Source organism: Motacilla alba, chromosome 13 (assembly GCF_015832195.1).
Source record: "Motacilla alba alba isolate MOTALB_02 chromosome 13, Motacilla_alba_V1.0_pri, whole genome shotgun sequence".
In the NCBI taxonomy this organism is placed as follows: domain Eukaryota; kingdom Metazoa; phylum Chordata; class Aves; order Passeriformes; family Motacillidae; genus Motacilla; species Motacilla alba.
The window spans coordinates 11,560,821-11,579,133 of record NC_052028.1 but is presented as its reverse complement, the minus strand read 5'-3'; the positions used below and the strand labels follow the sequence as shown (position 1 = coordinate 11,579,133).

The window sequence follows — 18,313 nt, the reverse complement described above, 5'->3', positions numbered from 1 at the left end:
TGCTCTCCTCCCTGCTAATTACAGGGTGCTGGCACACAAGCCCTGGCTAATGAGGCATTCCCAAAGCCCTGCTTCTGCACTTGTAAAGGAGACTGTGGTAAGTAGTGCCACTGCCACCTCCTGGGCTTTCAGAGGACTTGAGGACATCCCGTGGGTTGCAAATGCAGATTTATGCAAATGTTGGGCAAGAGATCATGGATTGCCCAGCTTCAATCTGTGCCAGCCCACTCTCTCCCCAGGTCAGAGGAGCGATGGCACTAACAAGCAGGTGTTTGCAGAGCAGAGTGCAGGTCCCCTCCCCTTGGAGGCATTAGCTAAAGATGGATCACTAATGCTTTTGGTAGGAGACGTACAGATGAACAATCACACACAATATCAGCTCCACATTTGTAATGTGTAGTGTGTCAGGGGGTAAAAGGTTGAGCAACCCACTTTGGCAAATGGAAATAGCAAGAAGGGTGTATTTTTCTGGCTAAATAAAAGCCTTCTCTGTGTGTTATTTTTTCTTGTGTCTCCATGCATAACTTGAACGCAGTGAAAGGAAAAATTAATTTATTTGCTCAGCCAAAAATACACCAGGTTTATTGTTTTGAGAGATACAGGGGGTATTTCGTATTTCTATGTGGCTGCTGTGGCTATAATTGGCAGCACAATGTTCTGTCAAAAAAAGGCATTCACCCAAGAATGTCTCTGGGCCCAGCCAGCCTCAATCCTGGAGGTGGATGTCCCATCCCTAAACCTCTGTGGGCAGTGCTCCATTGCCAGGAGTCTGTTTGATGCTCCCATTTAGGGTGTTGGCCCTGAAGATGTAAGACCTCCCTCTGACCGAGCCTTCAGTGTGGATGCTTTCCGGCTTGTTCTGGCAACGGAAGAACATAAGGAAGCCATTCCTGTAGTTCTTGTTCATCCACCCATAGAGCAGGGGGTTGACAAAGGTAGAGCACATGGCCCCGACATGGAAGACAGTGTACAGGAGTTTGTACTCATGGAAGATAAGAACCAGATCAAGATCAATGGCAAGCTGGAATATGTGGAAGGGGAGCCAGCAGACTGCGAATACCACAACTACCATCACGAGCATTTTGGTCGTCTTCCTCCTCCGGCACTGGTTTTCATTCCTAGAAGTGGGACTGACATGGTTTTTCAGCTTGAACCAGATCCTGGTGTAGGCATAACAAATAATTGCAAGAGGAAGAACATACTGCAGGAGGAGCATGGACAGACTGTAGATGGTGGCATCTCTGTTGCTAGCAGAGGGCCATTTTTCTGAGCAAACAGCCATTTTGAGGTTAATGGATGGGATTTCCTCATATCGGTATTCCCTGAAGATGGCCAGAGGCCCTGCTAGGACAGCTGCTGCCAGCCACATGACAGCTATGATGGTGAAGCTGAGCCTCTTGGAAATCCTGCTGTCCAGGTGGAAAACAATACAGCGGTACCTATCCAGGGCAATCACAGTCAGGGTGAGAGTGGACACGTGGACACTCAGAGCTTGAGCATAAGGAACCAGGTGACAAAGGACAGCTCCAAACTTCCACTCGTCCAGCAGGGTGTACACCAGGGTGAAAGGCAGACAGAGGGTGTCCACCATCAGGTCTGCCAGGGCCAGGTTAGCAATGAAGAAGTTGGTGACAGTCCTCATGGTCTTGTACTTCACTATGATGTAGATGACCAGGGAGTTTCCAATGAACCCCAGCAGAATGATGAGAGAGTAGGCAGCAATCAGGATGACCTGGACCCCCAAGATCTTGGTGCTGTCCATCATGACACTGCGGGACCCAGAGAGATCCTGGGTAGGAGTGACAAAGTCCTTGGCAGGCCAGCTGTGTGGCAGCTTCTCATCTAATGCTGTCTTCTCCACGGTGAATGTGCTGTTGGCTCCCTCCAATGGTCCCATGCCTGGCCTGAGACTTTCCATAAGGAGGAGAAGGGGGTCTGGAACACAGATATAGCAGAAGTGAGAGCACAGGTTGCACTCTTCTTTGCTGAGATTTACTTGCCTACAAAAATTCCCTAACGCCTTAAGGACTAGGAAAGGAGAGAAACAAGAACTCTCAAAGTCAAGGTGTTCTTCTCCACCTCCCTGTAACAATTTATTTGTTTCCAGATTGTGCACTAGGTTTTTTCCTGTTTCTTATTTCTCACCTCTCCAGGTGAAAAATATCTGTCCCCCTTGCCTCTGAATAAGTCTCTGCCACTGCTCCTGGTAGTGATGCTACCACCCAATCACTCAGTACTGTCTGCTCTCCCTCCCAGTAATGTGGGTAGCACAACTAATGCCATTTCATGAGCCACTCTCTGTGACCAAATGTGTCTCATAGCCATTCCCTGGCCCTCATTATCAGGCCCTCAAGGTGCTGTGAAGCAACTTGACAAACCAGTTTTCTTCTTCCTTCCCCTGCCAGTCTCAGGGTTCCCAGGCATCAGGCAATTGTTGCCTGCCTTGCTGGCTTTGAAGGTCACAGGCACCCAGCCAGGCAGGTGTTGTGTCCCCATCACAGAAGAGGGAAGTGAGACAGCACACAGAGCACAGCAGCAAGTCCTAAGTAAGGAGCTACTGGACAGTGAGACCCTTGATCCCAAGGCCAGGAGACACCTCCACCATCCTCTGCTTTCTCCAAGGATTCAGTGAGTGGCTCATATTCCTTTAGAGGATTTTTGAGTCTGGATTATGATTGTTACAATGATACAACAAACCATGTATTAGGATTTGGCCCAATCTGAAGAGGGTCCAGGTGAATATAAATTGTAAGTTGTATTATAAATTCTGTATTACTTAGGTGATTAGAAATCATAAATTATTTATAAATTCTGTATTTTGCTATTTGTAGATTGTACTATGTTGATTCTGCTTGTAGAAATCCTGTGCTGTTTCAATCATAAATTCAGTTCTACACTAATCATAATACCCTGATAAAGAAACAAAGTTTTAACTGTCACCATGATTTAGAGCCATCTCCATTCTGCCCAGGATCCCTACAAGAACCTCTCTATCCTCTCAGTGTTGGTGACACCCAGGCATCCTCTGGCTAAGCAGAGGAGGGAGCTCCTACAGGGACATGCATGTGCAGGGCATGAACCACTGAAGCTGTGAACAAACCTCCCACAGAGCTGCTGCTGAGCATCCAGGCACAGAGAGGCCGGGAGCCAGAGCCCCAGCATCCATCAGCCTCCTGCCACGTGGGGCTCAAGAGCCTGTGTGGGATGGCTGTGGGAGCAGGGAGCCCGAGGGGCCAGAGCTGGCTCAGCCTGGAAGCCCTGGCTGGCATCAGGTGCCCCTGCAACAGCAGTGTTGGCACAGCAGGGTGTTCACTGAATCCCAACACAGCAGGAGAAAAACCAGCTCTGTTACTGGCTCCTGCTCAGCCTCTGTGGCTCAGAATTGCTGTGGGCTATGTGGAGAGGGGTGGACATGGCCCCTCATATCCCCTCTCCCAGCCCCACTCCCTCTGCAGACTTAAACAGAAGTGAGCAAAAGTCACCACTCTGCCCAAAGAGGGAGGACTGCAAAACATTGTGTCTTCTCTGACCTGCAGGGAGGGGGGAAATGCCCTTTCACTAAGGGAGAGAGGCAAAGAGCTTAAATGAAGTGGGAATTAGAGGCAGACTGCTGGGTATCTTCTCAGGCTCCTCGAGGAAGGAACTGGGTTTGTCCCAGAAAAGATGTGAGCACTGCTGACTGGGTGCTGGTGGGCTTCCTGCAAGTCCCATGCAAGCCAAAGGCTTAAGGCCTGTCCTTGGGAAGGGAGAATGCTTTGCAATTGCATTTTAACCTAAACTAAAACTTCTGCTTGTCCTGTCATCCCTCCTCAGAGCAAGGGTTGTGATTCCCAGCAATCTGCCTGGCCAGCTGCAAAGCCAGGACCCTGCTGAGGCCCAGCTGAAGAGCTGCCTGCAGTAGAACCACCCCTGCTGGCACCCTTTCTCTTTCCCTCTCCCTGTCCAGTTGCTTGCCTAACATCTCACTCTGCAGACTGATTTATGCCAGTGGTTCCTGTAAATGAGGCTGCTGGGCTCAGACACTCTGAGGTAGGGGACACCACGTAGCTACTGCTAGGAGGGTAGGAAGCAGAGGAACAAATGGGTGGATCTGCTAGGGTCAGGGTTTGTTTAAGGGTGATCTCAGACCTCCACAACACTCCTGCCCCAGCCTTGGAAAGACCAAGGAGAAGCTCCAGCTTCTAAGGCAGGAGAGAGGAGCTCAGAGCCGTGCCATACAGAGCGTGCAGGGGAAGGCAGAGCAGGGAACAGGGCCCTGGGAAGGTGGCACAGCCACGGCCCCTTTGGCAGACACCTGTGCTGCCGCTGGCCCTGAGCAAACCCCACTGCCAGGAGAGCAAGGTCAGCCAAGGAAACAGAGCAAGTGCTAGGGACACTTTCAAGGACTGTACTTTTCCTGCTTGCCACCCATCTGGGGTTTAAACCTTCTGGATTGTCCAGCATTACTTTATCACTTGTTATCGCCTTTTCTGCGGCTTGCCTGTTCCATTTCTCTTCAGTACCAACTCCTGGCACCAGGCCAGTGGACACTCCCTTCTCTTTTTCTCCATCTCATCCACCAACTGGCTGCCAGTTCCTGTGCTCACATCTCAGCCTATTTCCCTTTGCTGGAGACTGGCAGCTGCCCACCATCTGAGAGGAGCCAGGAACATCATGGCCACTGGAGCTGCTTCGCTTCCTAACAAAATGGCCTTAATGGAGTCACTATTTGATTTTGTTTGTTTTGTTTTTCCTCCAAAGAGGAACTATTACAAATCAATTAAGGCATTTTAATTAAGAGACAAAATGATTATAATAAATGTTCCCACTCCAGGGCTGCCTGAAGGTCGCTGGGATGCTGCTAGGAGTGGACTGAGGTCTGTTCCAGCAAGTAATGGAAGTCCTGGCATATGTGTAGGCTGCTGTCAGGCCCCATGCCTAACAGGCCTGCCAGACTAGATGAAAAAATCCTTGGAGCTGAGAGCCAGCTGTTTTTGGGACAAGAAAGCAGCAGGAGAGACCAGGAGGAGGCAGAAGTACTATCTGGGTCCTTTCCTCTGTGCTGAGTTGTCATGAAGGGATGCAGAAACAGAGCCTGTATCAAATAACCCCAACCCTCACCCTCTGCTCCAGCTGAGGCTCAGCCTGAGACAGGGCTGGGACCCAGGGATGGCTCCCAGTGAGACAGAGCTGTTCCCTGTGCCAGCAGGCTTCAGCCTTTGGGAAGAGGGGAATCACAGAGGAGCCCTTCACTCAGCACACTGCTGTCAGTGACTGGGACAGGGACCAAAGTGACAGCTCCATTCCTACAGAGGGCCCAGACCACGCGCCCTGGGACTCATCCACCCCTGTTTCCTGGGGTGCCCCAGCTCTCTCCATGTCCCTGCTGCAGCCCCAGGCATTCAGCCAGGCTGGAAGAAGCACACCCAGGCCTGGAAGAGCCATCTGTAAAGCCTGGCTGGGTTCAGAAAGCAAGGCTGGAGGGGTGGTTAGAGGGCTGGAGAAACCAGAGCTTGTTAATCTGAATTTCTCTTTTTGTCCAAGCAGTGAGACTGGAGTTCATGGCATCAAAAGGAGGGAGTGAAGGGACTTGGGCCAGTCTCTGCTCTTTGGTGAATGACAAACTCTTTCTACAGCAGTGCTGGAGTGTGAGGGCTGAGGCTGATGTATACTCCCATGGCTCAGCTCACTGATTTATTCCATGCTTGTCCTTCCTCCAAAGCAGCTCAACTCAACCAAATCCCTTTATCTCCAGCAGCCCAGTCAGGAGCACTGACTCATCTCATCCCCAGACCCATATCCAGACAGACATCCATGATAAGGAGGTCTGAGACCATCCCTCATCACAAGAAGCTGGTGGCCACCCTGGGACAAGCCACCTTCTACCACCTTCATGTTCCCTTCAAGAGGCAGCAGAGTTCAGTGTCCCTGCACCCCACAGCACAGCACTTAAGGGAGGACAACACAAAAAATGGGGATATGGAGGTGAACCAGCCTGCCAGAGACCACACAGCACATCCACAGCAGGGCTTGGGCAGAGCCCAAGTTTTCTAACTCCAGCCTCCTGTATTCACCACCAGAGGAGACTCTGCATCTCAGCATAAAACCTGAACATAGATCTCAGGAACTGCCTGAAAATGCAAAATGTGACTGATGGAGGGGAACGAATTTTATCTTCTCTGCGCAATAGGCAGGTTTCAGGACAAACAGCAGCTCTGGATGATTTCCTGAAGCCAAAGCACAGACAGAAATTATCCCAGCTCCTTCTATCTCCAGCGAAGGGATGATTGCCTTGCTATGATACTCCAGCAAAAGGGAAGACCCTCTGACCAGCATCTGCTGCCACTTTTTAAGTTATCTATCCAACTCAGGGCCACTGGTATGGAAATCTCATGGCATCAGACACTCATTGCCACCCAGAACTGCTCCTGGGGAACCCCAGCATAGAACTGGCACTGGGAGACAAAGTGCAAGGATGAGGAGATGCACCAGGGAGTTCTTGTGGTTTCTCACACTAAATATTTTCATGTCCCAGCCTAGGCTGGAGCCATGGAAGACTCTGAAGAGGATGAGGCAATGAGGATGCAGTAATCACCCAGCTCAGGACAGGATGAAAAAGGAGGTGGTGAGAAGAAATCTGTTTGGCAGGGATACATGCTTTGTCATGGGAATTTATCCTACAGAAAGCAGGGGGGAGCAGTGCAGGGCCCTCTGCCCTGTGGGATGTGCCATGGAGCAGAGCAAGGCTGGCTGGGATATAGGGATCCATGGGTGACACTGAGATAGAGACACACCAGTTGCTGGGGCTGCAGAAAGGAAGAGACAGTGTGCTGGATGGATCCTCGTTAGCCTGGGGAATCTGTTACCTCCTGAAAATTATGGAGTCTGGGATAGGTGAGGCAGTGGAACGGAGGGAAATAACAACTCACTGACAGAACAAACAGGGAGAAAATGCAGTATCCTGCTTTGGGACAGACCAGAAACTCTGTAGGTGAAATGCATCTGCAGCAGGACTATGAGATGATTTCTCTGTTCAAGGACTAACATGCAATGGGTGCTGAGAGAAAGCAAGCACTGAATTTCCTCCTGTATCCCATATCCCCCTTTGCATCTCCCTCTCTGAGGACACTGATCTGTGGCAGAGAGCAGAGTGCCAGCAGCGTGTGCAGTCCCAGCACGGAGGAGCTGCTGAGGTTTGTTCCAAGCCACGAGGAGGCAGACTGCAGGAGAGATCAGGGTTTCTCAGACAGCCCCTCACCTGCACCTCTGGAGCTGGATGTGCTCGGGTTCTGCAGCACCCTGGAGCAACCTGCTCTCCTGACTGCTCTCACTCAGCATCCTGCTTCCCACACTCCCTGCTTCTGCTCAGGGATCTTTCAAAACTCTCCTGTCAGTATTTCATTTGCTTTCTCTATTCCAGCTCTCAGGGCTGTCGGTCCCCAAATCCAGTTTCCCACAGATGCTTGGACCTTTTTTGCCCGAACCATCTGGCATGGACAAGACCTGGCCCCCTCTCAGCCCTGCTGCTCAGATGAGCCCCCCTTGACCCACCTGCAAAGGCCAGAGCTTCCTCCTCCTCCAGGAGCCGAGCTGCTCACCTCCAGTCACTGCCTCATCGCTGGCCAGGATGGAGCGCTTGGTCCTCTCCACTCTCTGGAAGTCAACCTGTGGCAAAGGAGTGAAAAGCACTTTTCTGCAACTGTCCTCGGAGAAGAGAGGAAGTCAGGTGAGGATCTGAGCTGCTGGAGAGTGTTTCATGGCCAGGAGAAGCTTTGGAACCCCTCCCTGAGCAGCGGAGAGCCCCTCTGGCAGGGTGACTGACAGCCCCGTCTCACGAAGCTGGATGCTGTCTTCGCTCCTGAATGAGAGAAAGGCAGAGAGCGTGTGTTTAACAAACAGCAATGGAAAGGGGGAGGGAGCCTGCTGCTGCTGTTTATACAGTGTTCAGCCACTGAGGGGCTTCTTGCATCGAGCAGAGAGAAGCTTTTCCACCACATCCAATTTCCTCTCCAGGGAGAAGTGCTGGGAGCTGGAGCTCTGCAGGCTCCCCATCCATACCACGGACCTGGGGGAGTGTTATCTGCCCTCACTGCACAGCTGTCCCATCTCCTCCAGCTTTGAACTCACTGGGACTGGCACAGCCATGTCCAGAGGGGGATCTCCCCTGCAGCAAGAGGTCTGCAGGTCCTGCAGCTCAGCAGAGCTTTCACAGGCCTCCCTCCACCCTCCTCTGTCTCAGCGTTTGCACAGAGCTCAGAGCAACCTGCAGCTTTGGGACGGGACTTGAGGGACTCCTGAGATAGAAACAGAAGTAATGCTGAAAAGTTTTAGCCACTTTGCAGTGGTTTGGTCAGCTCCAGAGCCAGATTCATTGTGGATGTGGAAACCACATGAGTGACTTTCAATTTTGGGATGCTCAGCACTGTCCACACACCTGAAGTAAGAAAGAGAGAGAGACAGAAAAGCAGCATCCTCATGTCCAAATCTGCAAAATCCAGTCTTGCTGGAGCCCAGGAAAGCACTCTAAAGGCAACAGGGAAGCAGATAAGCGCAGATAAGCCCCACCTGTTCAAAGATTTTGCCCTCAAGGAGAAGTCGTGTATTCTTAGCATGGGATTTCCAGCTCAGGTAATGTGTGAATTTGCAGCTCACCTGGGCTAGGAGATGCTCCCACAGGCTGAGGGGAAGGACACCTCTCCTTGGCTTTGAGTACCTACAACTGGAATTTTATCAGAGAAGTCTTGCTCTTTACCCCCACAGTGAACTTTGGTCTCCTTTTCTTTGTGAGAACGGAAACAGGGAGGCTTTCAAAGCACCCCTTTGTGCCAAAAATTCACAATACACCAGGAAAAAGAAAACACTCTAATGGCTCAGCAGAAAAAGAGGAATGAGAACATTCCTGACATCACATGGAAAGTGACACTTGAACCCAAGACTTGGACAAGAGTCCTCATAAGACCCATCCTTCCCCCTCCTCTCTCTGTATCCCCTTCAGAAAGGAAAGGACTAGGCATGAAATCCACCAGCTGCGCTGACTGGATTTTTGTGGGAGTTTCATGTCTTCTCCCCTTTCATTTTCCCTAAGGCTGTTGATTTAGCTGCTCAGGAAAACTGGGAGTGGAGGGAGTAGGACAAGACAAAACTGCCTGGAGAGAGCCATTGCTGCCTGCAGTGGGTGCAGAGAGGGGCGAGGAGCAGCAGTGAGTGGAGCATTCTATTCCCCCTGTTCCCAGGGGATGGACACTCCTCCTCTCCAAGGTCCTCAGCAGTGCTTGGTTGATTTCAGCTCAAGATTATTTTTTCCCTCCTTTCTCTGCTGTTTGAGATTTTCCTTGCTTGCTCCCCAGATTCCTTTGCTACCCGTCCCCTGTCTTCTCTTCCCAGGGCTGAAATAAGATGCCTGGGGAGAAGGCAGTGATTGACAGGAGAGAAATTTGTACAGCCTGAAGCTGTGAACCTTCATCAGGACCATGGGGTGAATTCCTGTCATTTTTGGCACATGGTCTTTGCTGGATGATAGCAAATGCAAGCTCTTAAATCATGGGTTAGTCAGTGCAAGTCCCCAGGACGTCCTCTCCCACATCTAAGGGGTCCAGCAGAGCACCAAAACCTACTGTGCTCCAAAACATCACCTCAGCTCTTTGACCAGACAGAGCAGTGCAAAAAGGTGCAGTTGAGCTCTCAGCACACCTGGACTGTCATCCCAAATGGCACCCACCAACCTGGAGTTTGGTCCCCAGGCCCTGGGTGCTCCCCTGCCCTGTCCCTGGGAGTCAGGCTCTTCTCACAGTGCCACAGACACGGGCTGCCAGCCAGTCTGCCTAACCTCACCCAGCCACAACAGAATTACAGCCAGCAGCAGGTACAGCACAGCCTTGGCTCCTCCACAGGGAAGGGACACCTGGGGGCTGCAGTGCCAGACCCCTCTCACTCCTTGTGGGTTCAGAGGAGCAGTCATGGCACAAACTGCAGCAGCCTGAACACCGAAGGTGCAAAACAGCCTCCCCACACAGCTCACAGACCCCAAAGCAGCTGAGGGTCTTCCCAGCCCCAACCAGCAACACTCTGAAGGAGGAGGATGGGGGAATACAAAGATGGTGCCTTGCATTGTCCTGGGGTGTGGAAGGCTGTGCAGCCCCGAGCAAAGATGCCAGGACCCACCACATGCACTGTTGTCACCTCAAGCCTGGGGTATTTTCACACTCAGGCTGGATACCCACAAATGCCTGCACGGGTGTCCCAGGAGCCTCATGTCCTTCCAGACATGATGGGATCATTCAAAGGATCTTTGCAGCTCAGAAGCCTTTCCCAGTGGTTGGGCTTTTATTAGGCAAAAGGGAGTCTGCTCACCTGTGCTTCTGAGAAATACAACAATGAATTTTGTACTCCAGGGAGCAAAAATGATGTCAAAAGGCTGAGAAATAGGGCAGAGAAGAGAGCTGTCTTTTGGCCTGTAATCTGCTCTGCCTCTGTGAGCAGGCAGGTTCTCAGTCTGACCACCTTGCAGCTGGAAGCCATCTGCTGTAGCTTAACTTGTGTCAGAAAAGGAAGGTGGATTATCTGTTCACTCCCTGGGAGGAATCTCTAAGAAAACTGTTACCAAGGCTTCCAGATGCTCTGGTTCATCCTGCTTCATCTGGAGCAGCAACAGTGACATACTTTAAAAAGCAGCTTTTCATTTTTTAAACATCTGTTTAATTCCACCTGCATGTAACCAAAATATTTCCACTGCTCCTTCCTGAGGTGTCGTGCCTGCGTTTTCCTGAGCAGCCTCCAAAGTATCAGCAAGTTTTGGTAACACAAAAGCCCTTTTCCATTTGAACCCCAGAGTTCACGGATGCAGTGGATTTGGGAGTCTGATGCATTTGGGAACTAAATTAGCCACAAAGAGACTCAGGGGTGGGAGGGCGGATGGCAAGCTGTCTGTACCTTCTCTGAATTTAAAAACAGATCCTCATTTCGTAACAGCTTTTTGTCCCCATGTGAACATTCCTGGAATTAGTGAAGGAGAGAGACACAATCAGGGACAAGGTTTGGCTAAAATATCTGAGCTATCTGACACTGGTAGTGAGTGTCAGTGAGAGGCACTGGAGAAGCAGGAGGAGAGATGAACCGTGGGTTGGCCTGGGGCTGGCCTGGGTCTGCCACAGCTCTGCTCACCTTCAGGGCAGGCAGAAGTCAGGGATGCTGGGTGTGTCTGCAGGATGAGGGTCAGTGAGTCAGGGAGGAGATGACCATATGGAAAAAGATTAACAGGATTTGTCCTGCTGAACACATCACCACACCTCAGCTCCTGCCCCACTAGGGGCAAATCCACAGGGCTCCTTTGATTAAGACAATTGATGCCCAGGAAGGTTTACCCCTTTCATCTCCTTCCCACCCCTGGATCTCACTCTGACACACAAAATCCCCTTGATCACCCTCGCATCAGGACAGAAGGACTCCAGGCAGCTTCTCCAGGCAGACATCAACAATGCTGAGCCCAGAACTGGCCCCTGCATTTAGCTGCCATTTCTGCAAGTCACTGCACTCAAAGCTTTGTTAATTTATTAGAGGGTTGCTTGTTGTTTGTGTACTGAGCCAGGTAGAAAACAGCTTCTGCAGAAGAGGATAATTGCAGTCAGATAAGCTCTTCAGAGCTGGGATTGCAAAAATACGATATGTTGTAGACCAGCAGTTGTTCGGGTAAAACAGAAACATGGATGAGATTTTGGGTTGGAACATGTTTCCCCCATCTCTCACAGACTCCCTGTCTGGCTTTGGGCAAATCATTTGATGTATCTCAGTTCTCTGTACATAAAAAAGGTTATAAAAATGCTTCACTCTCGCAAACTCACCCCTGGAGCAGAGGACCTGGTGCTTGGATGTGCAGCAGTGGCAGCTGCTTTCCCACTTTGCCCTATGGGATTTCTTTCTGAGTTGCCCATCTCATTTAGGCAGCGTGTTCTGTCATCAGGGTCTGGACACTCCTGCTGCACAATTCCACAAAGAAATTCTGCCCAGGCTGTCACCCTGAGATGACAAACAGTGCTATAAATGCTGGATTGTGTGATGAGAACAGGCAGAGCTGGATGGGCTGATGGCAGCCCCAGCCTAAACTCTTCCAAAGTGTGAAGACTGAAAGTGATGCAAGTGGATGGAAAATTCGGAGCATGACTTGTCTTCTATGGGCTTGGTGTTGCCAAAAGGCACCAGGTATCCAGGAGCTGGGATCCAGGTCTCAGCACCACCGTGGCAGCAGCAGGATCATGTTTGCTCCTTCACTGCCTCGTTCCATCTTTGCTGGTCCTGTGGGGACCCACATCAGCTGTGGGCAGGGAGCAGGTTACCCGTGCCTTGCTCAGCTCAGCAGCACTGGGCTGGGCTGGCAGCAGTGTGTGAGCACAGGAGGCTCAGATCCACTCCTGATTTAAACCCAGGGATTTGGCTGAAAATCCATTTGGCTCCGTGTTCCCCAAAAACATGACTCACAAGCCAGTGTCTGACACTGAGAGATAGGTATGACACCGAGTGCCCCACGGGGAAGAGCTGTGTCCCCAGGGCATGAGCAGAGCACACACGAGCTGAGCAGAGACCGTGCTGGAAAGCACAAAGCCTTATAAAGGCAGTGCTCTGGGTTTGTCCTTCTCCCAGCTCTTCAGGCGATGAAAAGGACGACTCACAGCCCTAATTAACTGGAACATGCTAATACCACTGAGCTTCCCTGGCCAGCAAATTTGGCACAAGGCATATGGGACACTTTCCAAACAACTGCTCAGGGGAGCGCGTGCCTGCAATTTATTATTGGAGGAGCGGTTTCCTCTGTGCCTGCGCTGAAGAGCTCACACCAGACACGAGGGAGGTGAGTCTGGAGCCTGCAAATCTACTTTGAAAGCCATTTCATGCTGAAGAGAGAAGAGACTCATTTCTCCCCAGGCACTTAAGATATTTAAGGTATCAGGGGAAATATGGCTCTGCACAGCATTACCTCTGGGAGCACTCGGTGCCTTCAAATGGTGCAGCTCGTAGTGCTCAGCTTCCCATGGGGAAAACCACGCTCCTTCAGGGTGACATTCACTCTGGGCAGAAGAGGCAGGACCAGAGAGGTGCATTGTTATTTTGCAGAGTAAGGCAGAGGAGCACAGCCAGCCCGGGTAGCTGGAGAAAGGGGAAAGGTAGCAGGGGCCCTGCTGCTGTGTCTCCAGGATGGGTTATTCCCTCTTTTGGACAAGGCAGTACCCCAGCTTATTGCCATGAAAAAAGAGTAGGAAGGAGCCTCCTCATCTCCTGTAACAAATAAATCAGTTTGTGAGCTTTGGATGGGAAGCAAAAGGCAGGACTTTGAAAAAGATCAATTCATCCCTGTGGTAAGATCATCACTCTCAGCATTTACTGTACTGCCAAAACCAGAGGCAGGGGCTGCAGCCTCCTGAAGGCCACCCCCTGCCCCTGGCCTCCCCTTCAGCCCGGCTTCCACAGCAGCCCTGGCCCCAGGACAATTCAGGGCAGCTCTGACACAGGGTTTGAGTGGCAGTGAGCTGCCCAAGCAAGCACTGCCACAACCTCACCAGTACAGACACTGGGAACAGCTCAGGTTTGTGCAGTATTCCCAGGACTATGCTGGTTTGACTGCCCCTCATCCTTGGCATCACCTGTGTGGCTGGGCAGGGCACTCTGCTGACAAAGGGCACATCTCCCCCTGCTCCCTCCCCACTGCATCCTTTGCAAACATTCGTTGTTATGGTGACAGCTCCAGAAGGAAAATCTTTTCGAGGATCTTTCAGATTTTTTAACAAAGGTACAGCCACTTTAATTATCTCTTTAAGAGACATGGTTATTTTGCTCAATGGCAACTGAATTTCTTTCATTTTGTTTCTGGCGACCACTCTGGTGGTTCTCAGGCTCCAGCTTTCAGTGTGTGGCTGTAAGAAAGTGGAAGGGGGAGAAGCAGAACCAGGTTGTAAAGAGCTGCTTTGAAATCCTCTAGGGAGCACAGGAGGTGCCTCCAGGCTGAGGCTGCTGAGCTGCAGGCAGTGTGGAGTCTGAGTTTCTCCAAAATGAATGAGATTTGGGAGCACATCTGCATCTCATCTTTCTCAGAAAGAAAAGTGTGAAATGAATAGCAAGGGGGGACATTTATGCTCAATAACCTGTGCTCTGTGTGAAATGCTGCACTGAGAAATACTGTTCTTGTGGAATCTTCTGCAAAATGTCCCTTGGCTTTTGAAAGCTGTGTGATGGTAAATGAATTCTCTCTGTTTCCACTGAATGGGCTGAAGACTTTCATATGTGACATCAGGGAGAGAACTGGGCTCTGTAGATGTCTCTAATGCAAGTAATGAATACAGCAAACAGCCTCAGCCCAGCCAGGAGAAAGCAATCTGGGTATGTGATGTGACCACAGGCATGGATTTCATGGCTACTGTGTTCTGACCCTGGAATGTGGATGCTAATGGAGACTCCAGCATCCTGAGCATCCAAGCCTGCCCAGCCCGTTTTTGTAAGATGAGGTCATGAAGACCTTTCCCACACCCCTCCTAGAGAGAGGTCAGAAACCCAAAAAAACATTAAAAATCAAAAGCTGCAAATGCTTAAGGCTCTGAAGGGGCAGCTTAGCACATCTATGAACACTCAGCACCCTGAACCAGAGATCCAAGTGAAAAAAAAGAGCATTCCAGGCATCCGGCATGCAGTGACGAGCAGTTTGGCTGGGGCTGACACCCAACCCATCACAGGGAAGGCTGAGAGGACAAAGCTGTTCTGGCCCAGCCCATGCTGTGTGTGGAGTATCAGAGAGGTTTCATGCACAGCTCAGAGCAAACAGGCAAACAAGTGGCAGCCAGAAATGTTAATATTTGCAAAAATCTCCTGTTTTTGGCGCCTGGGTGTGGGGAGCTGAAGGATGCTGGTGGAATGCAAACTTGATGGATTCTTGGCTGCCCAGAGGGGTGGCATGGGGAATCTCACAGGGCAGGACAGACTGCCTGACAGGCCTGCTCATGACTGCTCACACAAGGAGTCCTGGAGAGGAAGACTGGGCTGAGAAGTTCAGTAGCACATGAAACTGGTCCCCTGGGATTGAGTTCCTTGAGCATCCCCTTGGGAAAAAAAAAAAAAAAAAACCAAGAAACAAACACAACAAAACAAACCATGATTAGGCCATGTTCATCCTCCTTTGCCTGTTTCAGACCTTGTTTCCCTCCTTCCATGTAGTAGGAGATGGATTTGTCCATGCTGATCCCCAGCCCTTCTCCTGGATACCTGAGAGGAAAAATGACACAAACCTTCAGACTCCTGCCCTCACTTCACCTGGGTTCTTTCAAGACGTGTTTAGGATGGTTTGAACCTGCTCAACACAATCTCTACAGGGCTTTTACCTGGACCATGGCTGCCAGGTAACTTCAGAGGCTCCAAAGCTTTGAAGGCTCTGGCTTTAGCAAAACAGTAATATCATTTGGGACTGGGAAGAAATTATTGGCAAATAATGGCCACCTCTGGTCACCTTCCTCCTGCAGCTATTTATCCAAAGATACCATATCTCAGAGCATTGCTTCATTTCCTGCTCACCTTTCTAACCGAGGCCTCTAAATCACATCCCTGCAGCTGAGCTCACGGAGGGAAGTGTAATATCCATTAGCAGTGATGCTGCTATTGCTTTGATTTATCTTCTCCCTTTTTTTCTTTCACTCTTTTCTTTCTGTTTACAGCAATCCCTTCCCACTTCTTCTCCCTCCAGGTCTCAGTGCAGGAAAGAGCTGGCAGGAGCCCACAGAAGAAAAGCTTCCTGGGATGCAGCCTGCTTTTGGGGACGTGGGGAGTCTGGGGGTTTCTCCTGGACCAGCAGCACCCCACTCCTTCCTGACCAGAGATGCCAAGGGCAGTGGGAAGAGCTGGCTTCAAGCTACCCCATCCTCACCCCAATAGAGTCCTTCACCTGGGGCTTGTCCAGGTCAGCACGTGGAAAAGATTGACCCCAATTTACCCCTCTGCCCCTCTCCTGCCCCACAGCTGGGTGCTGCTCAGGGAGAGCCACAGGATCCTCCAGGAGAGACTCCAGGAGAGCAGCATCCAGAGGAATCAAAGTCCTCAGAGTGCATTTGCACTCAAACCAATGTGAAACAGGGAAATCAAAATGCAAAACTTCTTGTCCCCTGTGGAATTTCCCTGCCTGCATCTGGAGAGCCAACACAAGGGACTGACACTGGGATCAGTGGTTTCTTCCCCTCGTGTTTCACTGACACCCAGGGAAGCTCCCAGACCCACTGCACTTCCCACTTCGTTCCCCTCCTCCAGCAAGGCCAAACAGTTCCTCTGACACCATCTCCAAGAATGCATGTTTACTGCATGGAACAGAGAACGGTGAAGAGTTTTGGACCCAATCCATGTGCTTTGAGCCAAACCCTTCTCAATCCATCTTATCCTTCACCTCCCCAGTGCATAATCAAATTCTCCAAACACAGCGTTCTCAGGTCCCAGCCCAGAGCTTGGAGCCTCCCAAGAGGGATATGCTAAAAAAAGAAAGAAAAACATTACATTGCCAACTGAAGTGAGTGCTGAAAGGAGGGAGATGCCAGGAGCACTTAAACAGGAATCTGAGACCGGGGGACGCTCGGGTGTGTGTTTTCAATCCCCAGAAGGGAGATGTGTTCACTGGGAAGTGACTGCCACTCACTGCTATTTAGACCTTGTAGTTGACGTTCCAGAAAGTGAAATGGCCATGACAAGGATGTCCCCATCTGTATTAGAACCTTCTTCTTGGATTGATGGATTAGTGCATGGTAAAATGGTGCCACTCCTCCTTTGACTCCGAAATCTGCATTTGCAGCTCAAACCTGCAAAGATGGAAATAAGCAATTTTACATGAGTGACAGGTTCTGTTGGCAGCGAGGGGAGTTATTTGGGAAAAACTATGCATCAGGGGGTCCAGGACTCTGCTGACTGCTGAAGGATGTCCTGCAGCACCTGAACCCAAGCTGGGAGCTCCACACCCTGGTGCAAGCATCTCTTCCAGGAGAGCAGCATCCTATAGCCCAGTCCTGGGCAGGGTATGTGCTGGCACTGCCCAGCCTGGTGCCATGCCAGGGGAACACTCCTGCTGTTCCCACTGCAGAGGGACCAGGACTGGGCTCCAGCTGGGGCTAAAAGAACAGCTCATGGGGAAGTTCAACATCAGCTGAGCTATCCCAAATTCTGCTGTTTCAGGGTGAAGCTTCAGTTATCCAGCTACAGCCTCTCCAAACAATGAGCCACAGGTGCCCCTGGGAGGCTGTCACCTCCTGGGCTCCATAACAGGGAGATGAGCTCTGACCACAGCACACATCCTGATCCACAGGGACACCTCCCAGCACTGTTGGCTTGTGCTGCTGGGGGAGCATAACCTTCCACAGCACAGTCCAGATCTCTGCTAAAAAGCAATTATTGATGCTTTTACTTCTCTGCAGAGCCTCACAAATAAAGGATCACAGTGCTGCAACAGGTGAGGGAGCAGCATCCTGGTTCACCCTAGGCTGCGTGTCCTGTGCTGGAGTCTTGTCTGTGTCTGTGCATAGTTTATAATTCTCCTGGAGGAACAGTGGCAAAAGCCAGGAGGACACAGATGACAAAGCCATTTCCCTCTCAAAAGGATGCACCTAAGCAGATGATCCAGCTCCCATCCAGAATCCATGAGTTCAAAGGCAGCTGTTTCTCAGGATTGCTGGCACGTGGCAGGAGGGTGGGAGGTAACACCAGCTGCAGTCCCACTGCAACGGGCTGGCACTGGCACTGCTCCCGTTCAGCCCTGCCACGTTCACAGGGTGAGAGCCAGCCTAGTGGAAGCACAAAGATCTAAATGTGGGGAGTGAGGTTTTGCTGCATGAAGTCACAGCTTAGAGGGGATTGTTCAGGCATCCATGGACCCCAGTGTCATCATCTTAGTGATGCTCCCAGGGGCACTCTTCTGTGTTGTGCAGTGGAAAGGATAAAAGGGCAGCAATGGGAGCAGGTTCAGCCTGCTGGAAATAATCCCTGCCCAATGTGTTCTTGTCCCCCAGTGCCCAGTGAGCAGTGGGGACTCAGCATCCCTGTCCCAGAGCCACCAGGGGTACTGGAGCAGGAGGGTGCAGCCAATGCCCACCTTGCTCAGAGAGCTGTCCTGAGCCCCCACAATGACTGTGTGGGAGCTGCCAGCCCATTTGGCTGTGGCCTGGTCCTGTTGGTGTCCATGGATGTCACTTGCTTGGCCAACCAAAGGCCAAGGGGTGAGCCCCGCTTGCCCATGGCCAACATCCCCCAGGACTGATTGCTCCTCATGCATGCAGTGATGGTCGAGTCCAGACATCAGCATGGGGCTGTGGGTGAGTGTGTGAGCCCCAGG

General features: G+C 51.1%; 1 protein-coding gene across 2 annotated transcripts; it reads right to left on the bottom strand.

Annotated features, from left to right (window-relative positions):
- Positions 1–571: 571 nt before the first annotated feature.
- On the bottom strand, positions 572–16,754 carry LOC119706627 (neuropeptide Y receptor type 2-like). Of its 2 annotated transcripts, XM_038150526.1 has the most exons (4): positions 16,631–16,754; positions 15,108–15,219; positions 7,531–7,644; positions 572–1,935 (listed from the first exon to the last, which is right to left on the bottom strand). In XM_038150526.1, the coding sequence occupies exon 4, from the start codon at positions 1,916–1,918 to the stop codon at positions 734–736; it is 1,185 nt and encodes a 394-aa protein (XP_038006454.1). In that variant the 5' UTR covers positions 1,919–1,935; positions 7,531–7,644; positions 15,108–15,219; positions 16,631–16,754; the 3' UTR covers positions 572–733. The 2 variants fall into 2 exon arrangements, with proteins under 2 accessions (XP_038006454.1, XP_038006452.1); XM_038150524.1 differs by lacking the exon at positions 16,631–16,754 and having other exon boundaries at positions 15,108–15,696.
- Between the last annotated feature and the right edge of the window lie 1,559 nt (positions 16,755–18,313).